General features: G+C 35.3%; 2 protein-coding genes across 5 annotated transcripts; one reads left to right on the top strand and one right to left on the bottom strand.

Annotated features, from left to right (window-relative positions):
* The first annotated feature begins 600 nt into the window (after positions 1–600).
* Positions 601–6,811, top strand: LOC132063109 (sister chromatid cohesion 1 protein 3). Of its 4 annotated transcripts, XR_009416336.1 has the most exons (15): positions 601–920; positions 2,888–3,149; positions 3,222–3,268; positions 3,360–3,409; positions 3,502–3,569; positions 3,651–4,000; positions 4,092–4,203; positions 4,288–4,424; positions 4,499–4,953; positions 5,091–5,130; positions 5,223–5,298; positions 5,373–5,505; positions 5,791–5,919; positions 6,167–6,261; positions 6,477–6,811. XR_009416336.1 is itself a non-coding variant. In XM_059455538.1 (14 exons), the coding sequence occupies exons 2-13, from the start codon at positions 2,896–2,898 to the stop codon at positions 5,890–5,892; spliced, it is 1,824 nt and encodes a 607-aa protein (XP_059311521.1). In that variant the 5' UTR covers positions 602–916; positions 2,888–2,895; the 3' UTR covers positions 5,893–5,919; positions 6,477–6,811. The 4 variants fall into 4 exon arrangements, 3 of the variants coding, with proteins under 3 accessions (XP_059311521.1, XP_059311516.1, XP_059311517.1); XM_059455538.1 differs by lacking the exon at positions 6,167–6,261 and having other exon boundaries at positions 602–916; XM_059455533.1 differs by lacking the exon at positions 6,167–6,261 and having other exon boundaries at positions 602–920.
* Positions 6,812–6,852: 41 nt separating this feature from the next.
* LOC132063110 (probable glutathione S-transferase) lies at positions 6,853–9,070 on the bottom strand. The gene is made up of 2 exons (XM_059455539.1): positions 8,648–9,070; positions 6,853–7,349 (listed from the first exon to the last, which is right to left on the bottom strand). The coding sequence occupies exons 1-2, from the start codon at positions 8,957–8,959 to the stop codon at positions 6,990–6,992; spliced, it is 672 nt and encodes a 223-aa protein (XP_059311522.1). The 5' UTR covers positions 8,960–9,070; the 3' UTR covers positions 6,853–6,989.
* Positions 9,071–11,194: the final 2,124 nt, after the last annotated feature.

Raw genomic sequence — 11,194 nt, 5'->3', positions numbered from 1 at the left:
GGCCACGTGCCCACTAGTTCATGAAATATAAATTTTCCTTAATTCATTTTTTTACCCCAAATTTCCTTAATATTCCATGCCACAAAATCATAAGCAACTTATGTCTTAAAACAAGATCGTGGTTAGAAGTCTCGACTTCGTATCCCGGAATAGTCTTGCCCCTAACTTATCGTGGTTAACCCGGATCGTCCCAATGTACAAAATACGGGATATAACAGTAGGCCCATGTGTGTATGTGTATATGTGTGTGTGTGCTGTTACAGACACAGTCAGTTATCGATTTTGCAGAATGGGTCACTTGCGTAAGAAGGCACTAGGTGCTGTCCGCCTCACCTAGGTTGGGGTGTGACAATTTCCAAATTTGATTTTAGTTTTACGTCTTCTTTTAAAAAAAGATTTATATATTTACACATGTTTTTTTTTTGAAAATAATACAATAAACTTTGCCGGATTATAGTAATTTTCTTTTCAAATTGTAAAGAGTTAATGTTCACACATTTTAAGTAGCAAATCACAATAACATTTGGCCTAACTCATACGATGTCGTTTAAAGACGCGATTAAAACCAGCCAGTCCTTTTTAAGGAAACCCAAAGCGTGAGTTTTTTTTTGTTTTTTGGGGCGTATTGGCGCCAGTTTCTCCCGCGGTTTCTGTCTAAAGAAGCTCAAAAATTTCGAAACCATAAAACCCCCCCACCATTAACTTATAGAATACGACAATCCCTCTTTCATACGGAGACAACCCAAGAGAATTAGGTCTAATTCATCGGAAAAACCTCTGAAGTGATTGAGGGAGAATGTTTTATTCGCACACATTCTTGGCTAGAAAGGGTCCATTAGGGACAGTATGGTGTGCTGCACACTTGCAACACAAGTTGAAGAAGCCTCATTATACTTCCACTAACATCCCCTCCACTGTTGGTATCCTCTCTTTCTCTTTCTCATGTCTTTTGATATTTCTTCAAAACTGCCAAGATTTCTCCTATGGGTTGCTTTTTCCTTTTTTATTTCTTTAGCTTTTTGAAGACCTAATTTCACTTGCTTAATATACGATTCTTGATTTGCTGATATCACTTGGGACTTTTTCTGACATAAAGATTTCATCTTTCGAGTCTTTTAATGCAGTTGGTAGTTTTTTTGAGATAAAGATTCGATCTTTTGAGTCTTTTCATTCAGCTTGGATTTTGCCGATGAATGCTTATAATTCAATGTTCTTTATCTGTTCTAGTTGAAGGCCCTGTATAATTCAATGCATTGTTCCAGAGTGTTGATTGTATGTAATGTAATGTATCCAATGTTACTTTTGTTGCCCGAGAATTTATCCCTTTTATTTGCCTAGCTGTAGAGTGTTCTTTTTATCTTCTGGGGTCTGATGAGTTTTTTTTTTCTTTTAATCTCTTTTCTTAGTTTCACATTCAAGTAGTTTATTATTCAATTCTTGTTTTGCTGATATGAATTAGAACTTAGGACCTTTTTTGAGATAACTATTTATTCTTTTACATTAAAGATTGGCATTTTTGATTAAATATGGGGATTTGGTCTGATATGGAGGGTCTGTCATTTGCAAAGATGAATCGATATCTAATTCAGTGGAGACTTTGTCTTTCCGCTCTAGTCATGATAGTTGAACTCTCGGATTAATCTGTGTTTATGCACAATCTATTATCAAAGAGGAGTCTGGACTACTGTAAGAGGAACTCTATGTATAAAAGCGTGAAATTTGAACTTAAGACATTATATCAACTCTTGAATTCTTAAGTAAGTAGGATAGAAACAAAAAAAAAAGAGGTTCATTTGGAATCTTTTATCTAATAAATCTGAATTCAGGATCTTTCTCCTGGAAGAGACTAAAGATTTGAACTTTACAGATGATTCTACCCGTGATTATTATAAGGGAAAAGGATCATTTTTGCCTCTAAACTATTTGAAATGTAATACTTGTGTTCTTCGTTTGCTTTGGTCACAAAAATGCCTTTACAATTAATCAAATAGCTCAAAAATTGGCCCTTTTCCATTTCACTATAAGTGACAAAAATTTAGTTAAGATAAGTTGGCATTTATAGGCAAGCGGTAACGAAAAAGGGATAGACAAGTTAAGTAAAAGAAGTATGTTATCTTAGAATTTGGACATAATGCAAATAACAATACCAATCATAACAACAGTTTTTTGGGATGATTTTGAGGCTTTGACTGAACTATAGAGAACGAACGAACGACAAAATTGTCCAACCTCAAATAGTTTAGGAGTAAAGTAATTGTTAGTGGGATAATATTTTTAAGCTATTTGGCTAACTATGAGGGTAATTTGAGCTACTTGATTGACGATAAGGGCATATATGTGCCAAATTCTAATGGAGGGCAAAATCCCATGTCGAATAGTTTAGGGGCACAATTAGATTTTTTTTTTTCTCCCATTTCTATTAAGTCAGATTATTTAAGAATTTGGTGGATTTATCTTTCATGGGAAACTAAATCTTGCGCATGTGTATCCTTAAACTTTTAATGGTCCGATTGTTGCTAATTTTTCTGGTAAATACCAAATGCACTTTTTTTTTTTTATTAGTTAGTCCTTGATGCTTTCTCAATAACTTGATTGCTATGCAATTATCATAATAAATAATGTCCTTTGCCTGGCTAGTAGGTACCCAGTGGAACAATAGGGGTGTGTATAAGTTGGCCTAGACATTGTCGTCATAAAAGTCTAGCTAAAGTACAGTTGATATTTTCCGAATTTATCATCACTTTATCTCACTGATACAGCCTAAAGCATATCATACAAAGCCAGAAAGGATGTATAGGTTGCTCTACACAAATATACAGCAGTAGCTTTGATATGCATAGTCTTTACTCATGATACCGTTGCTTATTTTTTTGAAATCTATTTCTAGAGCGTATCATGACTCCTGAAGTACCTATTGCGTTGCGAACGTCTGGCCACCTTCTACTTGGAGTTGTTCGGATATACTCAAAGCAAGTCGAATACTTTTCTGAGGACTGCAAAACATTTCTACACGTTGTTCTAAAGGCCTTTTCGGCCACAAATGTCAATCTACCAGAAGATGCCAGTCATGCACCATACCACTCCATCACTTTACCAGAAACATTTGAACTTGATGCCTTAGTTTTTGATGAAGACCTTGACCTGAATAGGTAATTTCCTATATTACCTTTTTAGTTTTCATCTAGATTCTGTATTAGTTACACGTGCATTTGGAATTCCAGGGTTGAGGATACTCATGTTAAAAGTTACGAAGAGATAACTTTGGAAGGTATGTATTGTGTTGTTTACTTTAGTTCTTTATATCTTGTTCTGTTTCGCTTTCAATTCAACTTCCAGTTCTGAAACTCTCTTTTGCATAGATCAAATTATGTCGCATGAAGATCAGTATGTTGCTATTTTCATTGATGAGGTAGGTCTATCTTTTGCTTCATATTAGCAGGGAAGTCTAGATTTATTCACTTAAGTTGCAACACTAGTTTGACAAAGAGTTTGTTTTTACAGGACACAGTAAAGAGTTTGTCAAAATCAGGTGAAGTTTCTGGATTAGGTGCCATGCCTATGGAGACAGAGTACGGATCTTGTTGACCATATATGTAGATTATTTCTGCATATTGCCATGTTTTGTAATAGATGTTTCTTTGATGATGCAGTTATGGAACTGCAGCTCAATCCCAACATGCTTCCCCTAAGAATCAGGAAGGACTAAACAAAGGAACTGTTGGTGATGACATTCCTCAAGATATTCCAGAAATTGAAATCATGCGTGATGCTGTCCATGATCATAGTGAGGATGTACCCTTATGGTCAGACCGAGGGACTGATGTGATGGAACCAGATAAAATTCTGGAGGAACAGATCATGAGAGATAGGGAAACTGCAAGCCCTGTTGTGGAAGAGATGGCCCCTGGAGGACATTCAATCCCATCTCAACAACGACAAGAACTGCCCTCGACTACTTCAGTGGAGGCTCACGAATTTGCTGATCCACAGATATCATTTGGTGGGTGCAGGGTTCTTTTTCTTAAACTGAAATTGCATATTTGTCATGTATATATTCTAATGCGGAACTCCTTGTTTTCCTGGATATTCAGGGCATCAGACTCCTGATTTAGCACTTCTATCAACACCTCGTCTTGAGGAGCCAAAAGCAAGAAGAAAGCGAAAGCTACTCATCTATGATAAGGACATAGTAGTGTCAAATCGGTATGTTAATATTTTATCATCATTAATTATATATTCTCTTCTTCCATTAGTCTTTTTGACAATGTATCATGTTCAACTCTACAGTGAGATGAAAAAGCAACTACAAGGCACCGGTATAAAATTACGCGAAAAAAAGAAGGGTCCTTGTTCTTCTTTGGACATCTGGAAACAAAACAAGAGACTGAGAAAAGATGGAATTTTTTTTGAGCCTTTAATAACTGGTGGGTGTCTCAGAGTCATTATCTTATGAGTCTGAATGTCCATCATCTGAAATTCAGCTTCTGTTAATTTGTAGGATTATGCGATGATCTCTGCAATATCTACAAGGAAGACTTCATTTCAGAAAAAGTCAATATGGCTGCAGAACCCGGCAATAACCAATCCCCTCCACCTGGGAATGATCTTCCGATGGAAATTGAAAGACTACGTGATAACCAAGACCTTGCACCCACCAATTTGTTGTCTGAAATTTTGCCTTCACCAGATAAGTTCATTTCCTCTCCACAGACGTCCATGCCTTCCCCAAGTAGAAGAGATGACTTCAGTCCAGCTACTACAACTTTTGGGACAGAATCAGGTCAGATAGGAAGAACCACGGAGAGTGGGGTGCGGCCCACGCCCGACCCAGCAGCATCTACTGGGCATGTTGGTTCTGATATGGAGACCCCTTCAACATGGTTTGGTGGAGAAGGACTAGGTGTGGAGGATACGGTTCTATCTGATATTCCTGAGTTTGATAATTCTGCTGGTGTATGTTCGATATGCTCGCTTCTCATTCAAGGCTTGATTGCCTAGTGCATTTCTATGGTCAAATTGTTAGCCCATATGACTATTCATTTTGGTTCTTCCCTGTTTTGCATCTGATAAATCTCTAAATACCAATGCAGGATCTAAGTTTTCTAGAACAAGATGACGACACTCCTATTGGTGAGAGCTAAGAACCTCTCTTTTTCCTTTTTTATTTTAAGGGTTTGCATTATGTAATATATGTCTGAAGCTTTTATATCCGTATGCTAAAGCAGGACTTCGAGGAACTCCTTCATCAAGTAAGCAAGGGGGAACGCCAGAGTTTGACACATTATCTGCTAGAACAAGGTAGCACTTAATGAATATTCTTCTCATAATATAGATTTACTTTTCAGGATAGTATTTTAACGCTATGATTGCAGGGCTGTGGCTCAATATTTGAAGGGGCAGTCACCAGTAACCCCCATCTCAGAAGAGACTGGAGATGTCAGCTTAAATGCAATTTTAGAAGGCAAAAAGAGAAGAGTATGTGCCCGGATGTTTTTTGAGACTCTGGTAAGTCCTCTACAATATTTCCATGATCAATTCTCAAATATTGGGTATCTAGAGGTCTTCCAATATCACCATCACTTGTACTAATATCATTTATTCATTTTTAACTCTCTATGGGTGTTTAACCTAAGTTAAGAAAAAGGTGTATATATAAGTTTCTCTTTCTAGTTGCATATATGGTTTGCTTTATTGCTTGATCAATCATATTTGGTATAACATGTATATATTGCTTGAGGAGTTAGTTCAGAAGATTTTACTTACGGTTTTCCTTGTGGAAATTGATTACAGGTGTTGGAGAATTGTGGACTTGTACATGCTTATCAACATGAACCTTATGGTGATATAACTCTGAAAGTGACCTCTAAACTGAAGGAGAAATTTTCAAGCTGAGGTCATTGTGTAGATCTACATTTAGAGGTAAAAATTGTCCTAGTTTTGACTGCACCCTTTCTACTGTTTAAACAAATTAAAGATGCAGTCTTCTTGTTAGCTTAGTCTTTGACCTGCCAATACAGAGAAGTTTAAGAGGTAATAGATTTATCGCAAGGCTTCAAATAATATGTTATCAATGAAACAGAAAGAAAGAAAAAAAAAAAAAGTGTTTCGTATTGATCGAGGCTTGTAACTTGACTTTTTATTCATTCCATAATGGGAAGAATTGCAGAAAATTATTCAATGATATCTGACGATCAAGACTCATATAGCCTTGCTGTGCCTCTAAAGTAGGTGTGTGCACATGCGCACACTATGCATATATCGGTATTATGCATGCATTATGTTTCTTTGCTGACACTTCTGGATGTGATTTTCCTAAGGTGAAATGCAGTTAAAATATACTGTGCAGCATTGCAGAAGTCTTAACCTTTTTGGATAGTATTTTTGAATAGGCTCTTCTATTTGGCGTCTTTAGCATAACCTTCTCTTAGGTTGTTTTCCTAGCAAATCTAATTGTCATCCTGTTCTTCGAAATGCAGTTAAAACATTGTACAGTGATGCAGCACTCAATAACTATATGAAGATGTATACCTTGGCAGCCATTTTGCCTAATTTATTAGGTATTAACTGGCTTCATGTTTCCCCACACCCGCCGCTTGAAGGAAAATAGTATGTAGCATTTTGCAGGCCCTCTATGAATTCTCTGCCTGCTGATTTTTTTTTCCTATCCTTTTAGGTATAGTTTCTTTTTTTGAACTTATATGTTCCATCAAATCATAGAGGGTTTCCTTTGTATGATATGTAAATTTTAACATCTGATGTGAACTTTTTTTAATAATTTATTTTTAATCATTATTTTCATCATTGAACAAAATATCCTAATCATTGTACATTTGAGCTGCTCGAACAGTCTGCTTTGCTTATGTAATGTTCAACATTCTTTATTGTTAATGACAAATTACAGGGAAACCAGAAGTATTAAATATTCTTATTCAAAAATTGAAAATATAGTAATAAGCAGATTTTAAACCCCTATATGTCACACCCTTGTTTCAGCTGGATGCCTTTTGAGTTGCTGCTTCAAATTGAGCTTTGTATAAGGGCACTAATGTTTCTCTAGGAGGGAGATTTTCCATGATAATTCTGCAGCTCAAGAACTCATCAATCCATTTGCTTAACTTGGGAAATTTTTGTTTGGTCAATAGTTCCACTCCTATTGCTTCTTGAATTGCTCCAAACCAGAGAGCTACATAACTGGCAACGATGTCGACGAATCCAATGTTGTCTCCTCCAAAGAATATCTTATCTTGGAGTTCATTGTCAAGATATTTTAGGACCTCACAAGTTTCACCCCGACCTTTTTCCTTTTCTTCTCCTTTGCCATAACAAACTTTGTACTTTGCCATAACAAACTTTGTACATTGCACCCAATAACTGATGAAACATTTTGTTAGTTGACTGACACACACACAAGAAAAAAAAAATATATAAAACACTTGTACCTTTTTAAATTAAAAACAAGCTCTTCTAAATCCAAACTATAGTTAGGGGTGTTCATGGTTCGGTTTGGTCAAGTTTTTGCTTAAAACCAAAATCCAACCAAATTAGTTTGTTTTTCAATTACTAAAACCAAATATAATACATATCCATCGATTTGGTTGTTGTCGCTTTAGTTCGGTTTGGTTCGGTTTTTACGAAACCTAAGGGTATTTCTCTCTTTCATTTATATCCCATGATTAGGAAAGACTTTTCCATCATTTTTCAACTTATAATCCGTTATTACCCTTTTATTGGGGGAGCTATAATTTTCTTGGATTATGGAAAAAATGTCTTAAGATTCATAAACTAATAAAGTTTATAAGAAATTCAACTTCTTTTTATAGGTAAATCTCACAGTAGTTGTTTCTTTGAATAAATGAATTTGAATTCATGGATTTCTTTTAAGAAATAGGCTTAAGGTGTAAAGTTTATTAGCCTAATAGAGATAAAGAAAAAAATTGATGAAAAAGTAAACAAAGTATTTAAAATTATTCATAAAAATTAATATATTGTATACATATAATTTGTGTATATTATTTTGTCGGTTCGATTCGGTTCGGTTTATTTTTAATAAAACCAAACCAAACCAAATATTATCGATTTTTTAAATTTTAAAACCAAACCAAACCAAAACCAAACAACTATCGGTTTATTTAATCGGTTTGATTTGGTTTGCGGTTCGGATCGATTTTTAATCAAACCGTGAACACCCGTAACTATAGTTATAGTTCTTCGGATTAAGGTGTGTTTGGTATGAACGAAAATGTTTTTTGAAAAATAACATTAAGTAAGCAAAAATAGTATTATCCAAAGAGCATTATATGTAATCTAGGAAAATATTATGGGGAAGGGGGTGGTGGTGAGTGGGAGGTCAGGGGTTGGGGGAGTTGGAATGTAAGGAGGAGACATGAGTTTGGTGTTGATTATGAAATTTGTTTTCTCTATTCTCACTAGAAAAGTCATTTGAGTATTGTTTAAAATATTTTGACCAACCAAACATGAAAAATATTTTCCTCCATATCCTCCATATCCTAAAGTTAACTATTTACCTCTTAGTAATTGTGGACCTGCTCGTTTCGAATTCAGATTAGTTGGTCACTAAATTTTAGGTATCAAATGATTAAACGAAACAAAAAACGAATTGCAATTAAGGGGAAACATATATATGTACCTTTTCATCAATGAGCCTAGCCAAGAAATGAGCCATGGCTCTCTGATATGGATCTTTAGGCAAGAGAGGAGCAATGGCTTGCCAAGTCTCATCAATATATTCAAGAATTATTAGTGACTCACATATTGGCTTCCCATTATGCACAAGCACGGGAACTTGTTTATAAATAGGATTGTACTTAACAAGTTCAGCACTCTTATTGGACCTATCTTCTTCAATGTATTCATATTCGACCCCTTTGAGTTTCAAGGCTAATTCAACTCTTCGATTAAAGGGGCCTGCAAAAATACCATAAACTTTCACCTCTGCCATATTTGTTCCATAGATTAATTTTTTTTTTTACTTGGAGAATTTTTGGGGAAAGAATACTTTATAAAGGGGGCAATTATTTCACTGTTCTGTTCTTTAAGGTCAGATTAGGACTTCTTTTAATGGAGAAGTTTCAAAATTATGGACTTTTCTTTAAGATGACTTGTTTACTTACCTCATATCATGTCCCACTAATTAAAGGGCACACTAACATGGAGGGAATTTTGAACTTAATTTTCAATAACAACTACAAAAGTGCATGATATGAATTAAGCTTAAATAAAAACTGTAGATTCAAACAACCAGCTGATCCCAACTTGTTTTGGACTAAGATAAAATTATAATTACTTTGGAAGTATATGCAAATTTTTGCGAATAAGCCTTTAGAGGTTATTCTATGTCCTTAATTGTAATATAGTAATATGGCTGCTATAAAAGTATTACTACTAAAAAAAATGGTCATGGGCTCATAGTCCCAACTAAAAAGTATTTTAATGTATTCATTACTTTCAGGAAAGAAAAAGCTTAGGGGTTGAGAAGTTGATTGGACATAAATTACTACAAGGATGCTGCACTGATTTTTCTTGCCGTCTTAAAGAGGAAATTAAGTCCTTAAGATCATCACACATGTAAAGTTAAAGAGGAACATATATATATACACACACGCAATATCGGCCATTTATTGACCATTTGATTGTCCACTACTAGTGACTAGTGATCTATTGGGCGATATTGAAAGCATTATTTTTACAGCAAGTTGAAGATAATATTTAATAAACTGGGTTAATAATAAGATATTTATAGATATTTAGAAAATTTCTTAATAAATATATATGATCTGGATAAAAGTTTCTAATTTCACGTAAACTATAAACAACCCTCTAAATCCGACTCTGGGCGATAAATCCGTCCATAAGAACATGTTTATTTTGTATATCAAAAGTCGGAGACGCTGAATCAGTGGAATTATTGAGAATTATGGTAATTACCAAAGCTTACAATTTAATGATACATGTGAGAATATCTTGTGTACAATAAGTCTTCGTTCATTTTTGACCGTGCCCTTCCTATATTCCTATGCAATACTAATTGTTGTTAACACTCAAAATGAGAGACGAAAATGAAGAATTATTTGTTGTTGGTTGAAAAGTTGAGAGAGAGAAGAGAGAGAATTTTCATTATGTGTGTAGAGAAAATGAAATGTTCAACCTACAAAATATCGTAACCCAACTTCTATATATACTGACCCGGGTAAATGAACATGATGAACAACCCAGGTAAAGTCTTGGTAACCATATCAGCCAACTGAGAAGCACTTGACGTGTGAGACAAAGAGACCAGTCCATCAGCCAAGTTGATGCGCACAAACTGACAATCCAATTCTATGTGTTTGGTGCATTCATGGAATACTGGGTTCTTGGCAATGTGAATAGCAGCCTGATTGTCATAGAACAAAGGAAAATAAGTCACATCAGAGATACCAAATTCAAACAGTAATCTAGCAAGCCAAGTAATTTCTGCAACAGCTTTGCTCAAAAACCTGTATTCTGCCTCAGCAATGGATAATGACACAACAACCTGCTTCTTGGACTTCCACCCAATCAAAAAACCACCCAGAAGAATATAAAAACCAGTAACAGATCTCCTACTGTCAGCACAAGTACCCTAATCACTGTCACAATAAACTCTGAGGGTGAAATCAAGGGAAGAGTTGAAGAACACACCAAAATCAGAAGTACCCTTGAGATACATTAACAGATGGAGGGCAGCATTCATATGAGGTAACCGAGGCTACTACAAGAACTGACTTAGATCTTTGGACAACAAAGCATATTTAGGCCTAGTATGTGTTAGAAATTTCAACTTCCCATAAGACATCTATATTCTTCAGGATTAGGAACGACATCACCAACACCAGCATTGAGCTTGGAATTCAAATCAAGAGAACAAACCACAGGGGAACAACCCGTGCTGTTGAAAGTAGTTAACATATCATGGACAGACTTCTTCTGACGAAGGAGGACACTAGAAGAAGTATAATAGACCTCAATACCCAGAAAATAATTGAGAGACCACAGATCCTTTATTTTAAACTCAGCATGAACGAAGGATTTGAGAGCAGTAATTTCAGCAATATCAGGCCCAGTAAGAATGATATCATCTACATAGATGGCCAGCAGAACCAAAGAATCACCAGAACCTTTGCTAAACAAGGAGCAATCATTCAGGGAATGAGTA

The sequence above is a fragment of the Lycium ferocissimum genome, chromosome 7 (genome assembly GCF_029784015.1).
Source record: "Lycium ferocissimum isolate CSIRO_LF1 chromosome 7, AGI_CSIRO_Lferr_CH_V1, whole genome shotgun sequence".
NCBI lineage: Eukaryota > Viridiplantae > Streptophyta > Magnoliopsida > Solanales > Solanaceae > Lycium > Lycium ferocissimum.
Note: the sequence above shows the minus strand (reverse complement) of the source record. Positions and strands in the feature narration are given on the sequence as shown.

Bases quoted from the DNA above. Each gene is read 5' to 3' on its own strand.
- LOC132063110 (XM_059455539.1), bottom strand. From the start codon at position 8,959: ATGGCAGAGGTGAAAGTTTATGGTATTTTTGCAGGCCCCTTTAATCGA. The intron at 7,350-8,647 runs GTACATATATAT...CAATGTACAAAG, and splicing joins CTAGGCTCATTGATGAAAAG to TTTGTTATGGCAAAGTACAA.
- LOC132063109 (XM_059455533.1), top strand. From the start codon at position 797: ATGTTTTATTCGCACACATTCTTGGCTAGAAAGGGTCCATTAGGGACA. The intron at 5,131-5,222 runs GTGAGAGCTAAG...CGTATGCTAAAG, and splicing joins AGATGACGACACTCCTATTG to CAGGACTTCGAGGAACTCCT. The intron at 5,506-5,790 runs GTAAGTCCTCTA...AATTGATTACAG, and splicing joins GGATGTTTTTTGAGACTCTG to GTGTTGGAGAATTGTGGACT.